We start from the raw sequence: 9,683 nt of genomic DNA, 5'->3' as shown, positions 1-9,683 counted from the left end.
ATATATATATATATATATATATATATATATTCTATATATATATATTCAATATATATATATATTCTATATATATATATTCTATATATATATTCGATATATATATTCTATATATATATTCAATATATATATATTCTACATATATATATTCAATATATATATATTCTACATATATATTCTATATATATTCTATATATATGTTCTATATATATATTCTATATATATATTCAATATATATATATTCTACATATATATTCAATATATATATTCTATATATATTCAATATATATATTCAATATATATATATTCAATATATATACACATATATATGGCAGTGGGATTTTTCAGGAATAGTCTGGCTGTGCTCTTCCTAGGAAAATTGAACAGATTTAAAAAATGACCCTCGTGTCAAAATTACTAGAACAGTAATGGTTGTAGCAAGAGGCTATAGCAAGAGGACACTGAGGGCTAAGAGCTGTAATGTAATTAGTACAATAAATTGGTGTGAAAAAGTCAAAATGAATAATACATGACTATTTTAAAACTCCTTGGCCCTAGGATCCCAGAATTTAATTGTCTTTTTTTTGTGTGTGTGCACAATGCACCCTAATGTTCACCAGCTAATATGCTAATACATCCAAGAAATCTTGCTGACAAGATTTTGACCAGTCACAGATCTGGAAATGGAAACATTATTGGAACCAGCAGAATTAGGTCTTGGTTCTATTCCTTCCCAGCTGTGTTAAACTGAGCTTATCATTTAATTTTTATGATATCAAATTTCTTATGTGTAAAGTAAAGAAGTTGGATTGTTGTTCCAAGAGACCTTGTAATATAAAATGTAAAAGTACCTTCTGAGTTAAAAAGGACAGTATTTAAATTGACCTTTCATTAGCGAATGATGCAATCAGATTTGTTGAAAGCCAATTTATTTACAGAAATCCGGGGGCCCAGAGCACAAGAGAAAAAGAGAGAGAGAGAGAGAGAGGCCTTTCTCATAAGCCCATCCCTAAGAGGTTTAGGCAAACCACATCTGTTGTTCAATGGTTGCAGATTTGCTTGGATGCTTTCTACCTAATCAATCTAACTGAAGATTCTATTGTAAAAAGCCCTGTGTATCCCCTTATTCGCAGAAATTTTGCTGCTTTGCATAACTGCATGTGTCCTCAGATGTCCATTAGCTGATTAGGGCCAAGGAACGTGGGAGAGCGTGATAGACTGGAGAGCTATTGCTGTCAAATGTAAACATCAAAATACTCCCAATGGTTGTTACGGGTATATATTATGGATTTTGGTTTCCTTACCTTGAATTTTGAAAGTAGCTTAAGCACCTGGGAATGTACAAAGAGATACTTCTTTTGTTTCTCCTAGGTGACATTTTTCAACCAGGGGCTAGTGTATTTAATTTGAAGTGTTTGATAAAATTATTCAATTTGTCCCATGTGAATCTATCTTTTAACTAAGTACTAGAAAATATAAAAATTTCTGTGAGTGAGTAGAGCTATTTTTCTTTCAAGCTGACATTTTTTTTTTTTTGCAAACTATGTATTTTAGCAACAGATATCTGAGTCCTCTTCATACTGCTGAGCAAGCACAAGTATTAACTACTATTGAAATATTTATAAGATTATCTGTTTTTCTTTCTGAAAATGGAAGGAAAACCATGACAAAGATCATTTTATAGATCAGCTCCAGATATTTGATTATTGAGCAAAAGAAGTTTAAAAGCATTTTTTATTAAGTTGCTCTTAAGACATTTGTTTATTTATTTACTGTAAGTATTTACTTACTGTGTTGGTGACTTTAGGTGACTGTGGTAAGAAATTGCATCAAAACAACTAAATCTGGAGAATTAAAGCAGGTATTTCTAAGAACATAACTGGAAAATTTTAGCCTCATATCAATTTGGCCACCATTCAGGTTTTGTAAGGGTGCAAGTAAAACACAACATTCACAATTGGGACTTGAATAAAGTATATGCAATTTTTGGAAATAGCCTCAAGGACTTTGTTCCTCTAAACAATGTGTTGCCTTTGATGTTAGATATTCCTGAGCTCTGACTACAACTTGGAGCTTTGGGCTTCAGCTTCTACTTCTTCGGAACAAAATTTCCACTAAACTCTCCTTTCCTCTGAGAAATAGCTGTTGGAAAAGAAAAAAAGTCTATTTGCTAGAGAATTAAAATGGTTTTGATAAAGTTCAAGACTTATTTTGATGAGGTCTCTTTCCCTAAGCATCTTCTCTTTTCAATATCAAAAATTTTTTAAAAGTTACATGTACTTTGCTTACACATTTAAAATACTTTTTTCTCCTCCTCTGACTTTGTTTAAAATTCAGAGCACTAATGTACCAGTTTTAAGAAATGTTAGATACTATTGTTGGGTCTTTGCCATATTTTTTTACAAGTTGCTATAATTTTCTCCTCCTTTAAGCCTTTAGACTACAGGCCTTCTCCACCAAAAGCAATGCAAAGTAGTGATAAGGAAGCTCTGTGAGGAGGTGTGGCTGGGTTCCCAGGGAACTGCTTATCTTGGCCACTACTGAACACAAGGTGGGATACTCTTAAGATGAGTTCTGGGCATGCTTTTTTCCCACATCATCCAGCCTGCTATTGACAGTGGTCTTCCCCAAATGAAAATTTGGTTCAAACCCTTTATGGTCTTTCCACTGCTTTAAGGATATAGTCCAAATTCCCTACCACAGCCCACACCACACCGCACTTCACTACCTCTTCAGCTGTTTCCCTTGTTTGCTGCATTGGTCTCTTCACATCTTGTGCTGTAGTTGCATAGATACTTGCAGTTCCCTTAATAGTATCAAATTCCAACACACTGCTGACACTACTGACTCTATACCTAAATAGCCACACAGTCGAAATCCTAGAGTTCTCTCAAGAGGAGAACACCTCATGGAGGTGTTCCTTGCCACCTTCTGCTCCTTCCCAGAGAATTGACCATAGTCTCCTTTGTGCCCCCACTTCCCCACCACCCTAAGACACCTTATTATACATGGGTTAAATCTTTGGGTTTCTTTACTAAACTGGAATTTCCTTGCTGTGAAGACCGTGAATTATTCGTTTGTTGGTTTGTTTGTTGTGTTCTTTGTAAACATGCTAAAACACTTTTGTAAATTAATGTATAAATGAATGAATACCCAAGGTTCCCTGTAACCATGAAGGCCCTGGTAAGACAGATTTGGATTACAAACAGTCAATCATAAGGTTTCACTGGGACTCTACCACACCATGCCAAACCCTGGAGAGTTGGTAGAGTTTGTGGTCTAGGTAGGGAAAATAAGAAAGGACCTCCAAAAGGAAATGGTATTAAACTGAGACCTGAAAAGCAGATAGCTAGGCAAGGTGAGTCTGGGAAGGGATATTTCTGGCAAAGGGAAGAGGAAGCACAAAGGTGTGGGCATCGAAAGAGTACAGGACATTTCAGGAACCAAGAGGTGTCTTAGTGTGGCTTGCGCCTGAAGAGAGAAGGTTGGGGGCAAGCAATGAGGTGTGGAGAAAAGGGAGGGTGGCTGGATCACACAAGGCCTTATAGGTGTGCATAAAGAGGAGGGGGTCCGCGGCCCTTAGACTGAGCACACCTCCCTCACTGGCCCCAGACTCCTGCAGTCCCTGATGTCCTCTGGAAGACTTAGGAAGCCTGGAGGAGGGGCGTATTTGTGCTCACAGTGAAAACTCCTCACTGGCTTCAGTTAAAGTTTTTAGCATTTTAACACTTTTAACCCTTAAAAATTTGGGTGTGGTTTGTTTTCTTTCTCACTTTTAGATTTTTGTTCTTGGGCTTAAAAATATGTGAATGTTATTGAAATATTTAAAGTATTTTGTTGGTCTTCTGTGAATGCGTGTTTTTCAAATATTCTTGCACTCATTCTGTACCTGCCACTTTGAGTAGGGTTTATTTACTTCCTTGTTATGTTCATTTTAGATGCAATCTGGAAACTCACCTAGTTGTTTCTCTATAAGAAATTAGCCAAAAACTGTATAACTATTAGTATTTCACTGAATACCTATTATGTACAAAGCACTCTTCTAATGCTGAGGGAATTCAAAATGAGCTAGCCCTGGGAACTAGCAGCCCTGGAAACAAGTTTTACATCTCAAAAGAATCTATTTGGTATCCTAAAGCAATTATAAATTAATGCCCTACATGTAAATAATTATACTGAACTGAAGGGTATAAAGGAGATGTAACATTAACTAAGAGCTATAGATAAGTTCGTTCATTAGTTATCCTTTTTTATAATTTTTACACACTTTCATTGATCCTCAATAAAAATATTTCTTTCCATAATTTTGATCTTAATATTTGCTGGAACTTCAAATACCATCACCAGGTTATTGTTTAAAAATGTTTTTTCTTATATTATCTTTTAAGTCATCACACCTGAGTGTTGAAGCTTAACTTAGAGGTGTATTTCATTTATCATATGTAGTGAATCTGTACAGCAGTTTTTTTAAATACATGTGATGAATCAGGTGGTTGGACCAAGTTGAAGAACATGGTGAAAATAGGATTTATAAAAGAGGGGAAAACATTGCAGAAAACAGTTTGGGGATAATGTTTCCTGCCTGCACAATTTGGGGGTAAGGATTAGCTGGCAGCTGGTAGGAAGAGGGAGGTCTTGGTACTCTGACCTTGAGTAGACTGACCAGAAATGTCAGACATTTTCAATTCTTTGTAGATTCCCCAGGAAACCTTGAGCATTTAGCTGAAGCGCCAAAGTGACACTCTCTCTGGGGAACGTCTGGAGGCACTTTTCCACTCACTCTTCATTGTGGTTGGGCCCCATTTCTCTCACTAGAATGTTTCAAAGGTATAAGCAGAGATACATCCACAGAGTTTAGTTCACTGATATTTATCTAAGAATGATTTATAACTCTCATAAGCATAAATAACAGAAATGCTCAAAGTCAGTGATTGATGACTGAACAATGGTACATTCATACAATGGAATTCTATACAGCCATTAAAAATCTTGTCATAGAAGAATAATCTGTGGCATATGGTGCATGTCTGTGGTATAATATTTTAAACACTATGTACATATTTATACATACTTAAAACACAATGATCCTATATTTAGATGCAGTAGCTAAAAGTTCAAATGGCTATATACCAAAATGTTTAAAGTGCCCATCTCTAGGTGGTTTGATAATGGATGATTTTTATATTGTTCTTGCTTTCCTCACATTTCCCAACTTTTCTTCATTGAACCTAGATTATTTTTGCAATAAAAAATCCTATTTAATTTATCAAACTTGATAAAACAATTCATAATTTTACATTTATAAAGTTTAAAAGTATAATTGTTTAATGTTAAAAAACAATTTATAATGCATTTCATGAGATTTTAAAAGGATATATGAGAATATATTTGCGTGCTTATGTTTATTCTAAAGAATAACCATGGCCTAGAATTTATTCCATCACTTGGTTATCCACATCCTCAGCCAGTCACCTCAGACTGGAGCCAGCATTTCCTACAATTCTATTACAACTCTGAAATGCTACTTTTGAAAGAGAAAAAAGAATTGACTCACCCTCTATCAACAAGAAGAAAACTGAATTCGGTCATGCCTTTGTTTTAATTTTTACCAGGAAAGTAGAATTGGACCAAGGAGGTGGAGACAGGGAGGCATGAGGCAGAACTTTCATCCTATGTAATCATCACGATTCTCCCCCTTTCAACAATTTTTCAAAGTTATGGAAAATACTGTGCAAAAACAGCTTCCAGTCTTTCCCCCCTTTATAAGAATAATAACAATAATAACCAACATGTATTTAAAGCTCATTATGTGCCAAGTACTCTGTTAATGCGTGTATACACACACACACACACACACACACACACACTAAACTAATTTAGTCCTTATAATATTTTGAGGCAGGTTTTATCATTTCACACATGAGGAAATAAAGATACATTTTCCTCAGCTGTAAAGCCCTGATGTAGAAATTCCAGAGCTGCCACTGGGAGAGACATGGAATAAATTTTTATTTTACGATATGTTCTGGAGTCCACTCAGTTACCTTATTTCTGATCTTTTTCTTAACTTCTGTTTTATACAGATGTGGTTACCACAGAGGCCTTACCTACCACAGAGGCCTTACCGTTCAGCATTCATGGTAAGAAAATAAGACAAGAATTTTTAGTTACTATACACCAGTATCTCTCAGATGGGGAACAAAGTTTGTTCATTAATTTTTTTTAATTCAGGTGTAATTAACATATAGTAGGATATTAGTTTCAGGTCTGAAACTAATCACAAGAAGTGATTACTGATCACAAGAAGTGTACTCTTATCCCTTCACCTATTTCACTGTTTGTGGAAATGCAAGCTGGTGTTGCCACTGTGAAAAATGGCATAGAGCTTCCTCAAAAAAATAGAAATCAAAATACCATATGATCCAGCAATTCCACTACTGAATATTTACCCAAAGAAAATCAAAACACTAATTTGAAAATATATGTGCACCCCTATGTTTATTGCAGCATTAATTACAACATCCAAGAAATGGAAGCAACCAGTGTCCATCCATAGGTGAATGGATAAAGAAGATGTAGTATACATACACAATGAAATATTACTCAGCCGTAAAAAAGAGTGAAATCTTGACATTTACAACAACATGAGTGGATTTAGAAGGTATAAGGCTAAGTGAAATAAGTCAGCCAGAGAAAAACAAGTACCATATAATTTTACTCATAGGTGGAATTTAAGAAACAAACAAAAACAAAGAAGAGACAACGAAAAAACAGGCTTTGTTCATATTTTAAAATAGTTACTTTGGAGTCATTGTTCTGACGCAACTCTATCTAATTAGACTTGTCACTGTGGCAAAACTGTGACAAACACTGAGAAACAGAAGCTAAGTAGATGCAATCCCTATTCCAGAGGAGTTCTCACTTCTGGAATACCTCCCAGAAATACTACTGTGGGATAAAAAAAATTAAAACAATCTATCAGAGTGAATAAATGCTGAATGCAACCACAAAATGGTGCACACAGGTAAAAGGGATCTCACGGTGCAGTGGTGAGGATGGTCTGTGGTCAAACCAAGCAGTGTTCAGCTGTCCCAGCTGTTGACCCTGAGTGAATTTCCCTAAGGGGTTTCTGTCCCCTGAATTTTAAAATAGGCCCATAACATTCATCTTACAGTATTTCTCTAAAGATCAAATAAGAAAATGTAGGCAAAATTGCTTCATCCCAAGCCTGACATAGCATAATTGCCTAGTAAATGAGAACTCTTATGCCAGGCTGAGTGCTGAGAAAAGGGTAGTCAGGTGGCATTCACTATGTCTGGTTATTTTTTTCTTTTCTTTTCTTTTCTTTCCTTTTCTTTTCTTTTCTTTTCTTTCTTTTCTATTTTCTTTTTTCTTTCCCTTTCTTTCCTCCTCTCCTCTCCTCTCCTCTCCTCTCCTCTCCCCTCCCCTTCCCTTCCCTTCCCTTCCATTCTGTTCTCTTTTTTGCAGGTTCCACTCTCAGCACGGAACCTGACCCAGGGCTCGATCTTACGATCAAGAGTTGGATGTTTAACTGACTGAGCCACCCAGACACCCCTCCAGTTATTTTTCTAGGAAAAAGAAGATGACTTCACAAGAGCTGGCTGAATGCAGAAAGGGAAAGTGTCTTTTGCAGGTGGGATTTAGGCAAGATACTCTAGATTTTTTTTAAGGCTCAGAAAAAACTTAAGAGTGGCCGCAGGATCATTAGCTAATCGAAACATTGAGAAAATAACACTGAGATAAATGGAAGCAGCAGATTTTAAGAACAGAGACCAGGAGAGGAAAATTAGGCTAAGTGCTTGGAACTAATTATTAGGCTTCTGCATTCAGTGAGACAATCTAATTTTCAAAGTGACTTCAATGTGAAGCCAACATGATGGTGTCAAACCGGAAAGCATTTAAAGGTCAAATATAGACATCCAGTGCTATATGCCCTGAATCCTAAAAATAATGGCTAGCATGGTGGGGGATTGTAAGTGTTCCCATGCATTATCTAATTTTATCTTTGCAGACATCCAGAATTTTATCTTTGCAGAATCCAGAGAGACAGGTGTTATGATCTTCCTTTGCCCAAGAAATTATTAAAGCACAAAGAAATTGAGTAACTTGTCCAAGGTCACACAACTAGTAAAAGAGATTCTTATGACTGAAACCCCATTTGTTTTGCTCCAGAGCTCATACACCAACCACAACTACCAACTATCATGAAGAAAGAGAAGACAAGCCCCAAATAACCTTTAAACATACCTTCTAAGGAATGATCAAATATAACCAAGTCCCTGAGTATGTGACACAATAAGGTATAATGTTATTTGTAACAACTAAATTCAAGAAAATTGTAAGGTTGTAGTAGTCATATGGCTTCATGATTTAAAGTGGCATTGGAGACAGCAGAGAAAGAAATGTAAGATGTGGACTGATCAGGTTAACTCTGGTGGTGCATTAAGGCAACATCACTAGAAACTTCTGCAGATAGGGAATCCGGTGCAACCGTTGATAAAAGCTCAAATGAGACACAGTAAGGATTTGGATCCAGATGGTGACCGTGGTATAAATCTGGAAAACTCATAGCAACATGACCTCTCTTGGGGATGAGCTACAGTTCGTGTGGGGCAATGGCTCACTGTGTCTCCTTTTTCCTCACCATTTTTACATATTTTTGAAAATGCACTGCTTTTGATATAAGTCGATAAGTGCTTGAAAGTAGATACTGAAATTACTACTGTTAATATTGACACATCACTTCATAAATTTTACTAGCTAACTGCTTCAGATTGAATAGTAGCAGGGCCCCTGGGTGGCTCAGTCGGTTAAGCGTTGGACTTCAGCTCAGGTCACAATCTGGCAGTTCGTGAATTCGAGCCCTGGATCAGGCTCTGTGCTGACAGCTCAGAGCCTGGAGTCTGCTTCAGATTCTGTGTCTCCCTCTATCTCTGCCCCTCCTCTGCTCACTCTCTCTCTCTCTCTCTCTCTCTCTCAAAAATAGTAAACATTAAAAACAATTTTAAAAAATTTAACAGTGGCTGCAAAACACAGTTAATAAAAAGAAACCCACTCAACAATCTAATTCCAATATGGAATTGTAAAGACACACTCTATGTATTCTGACTTTATTTTGAAATTTTCTTTTTTTAGGAGACAGACTACTTGAACACATTTTTTCTGCAGGAGGTATGTTAACAGTTGGTGTAGAATAATAATAATTTCATCTTAAACTATTGATTTAAGATCAACTAGACACATTACTAGTTGCAATTGCCTAAGAAAATAAAAAGCATCAATTTTTTTAAATAAATGTTTATTCATTTTTGAGAAAAAGAACATGAGGAGGGGAGGGGCAGAGAGAGAGGAGGACAGAGGATCCAAAGCAGGCTCCATGCTGAAAGCAGCAAGCCCAATGCAGGGCTCAAATTCATGAACCATGCTATCATGACCTAAGCTGAAGTCAGACACTCAACCAACTGAGCCACCCAGGTGCCCCAAAAAGCATCAATTTTTAAATCAGAAGAGCATATGTTGTTAACTCTCATCATACAAAACTGTAAAGGCAAACAACATATGCTCTTTTTAAAATTAAAATATGCATTTCTTATTTTCCTAAACATTTTGGAACTAGCAATACATAATCTGATATTAATTTTTCTTTTAATTTAGATATTTTAGCC

General features: G+C 36.0%; 1 protein-coding gene across 1 annotated transcript in view; it reads left to right on the top strand.

The window, feature by feature from the left end:
- Nucleotides 1–9,683, top strand: part of GYPA (glycophorin A (MNS blood group)) — a 36,955-nt gene that overhangs the window by 17,965 nt on the left and 9,307 nt on the right. Inside the window, exons 3-4 of the mRNA XM_049631190.1 lie at nucleotides 6,081–6,137; nucleotides 9,154–9,189. Of these exons, the coding sequence (XP_049487147.1) occupies nucleotides 6,081–6,137; nucleotides 9,154–9,189 (93 nt within the window). The remainder of the gene's footprint in view (nucleotides 1–6,080; nucleotides 6,138–9,153; nucleotides 9,190–9,683) is intronic.

The sequence above is a fragment of the Panthera uncia genome, chromosome B1, assembly GCF_023721935.1.
Source record: "Panthera uncia isolate 11264 chromosome B1, Puncia_PCG_1.0, whole genome shotgun sequence".
Taxonomy (NCBI): Eukaryota; Metazoa; Chordata; class Mammalia; order Carnivora; family Felidae; genus Panthera; species Panthera uncia.
This window is presented reverse-complemented; position numbering and strand designations above follow the sequence as displayed.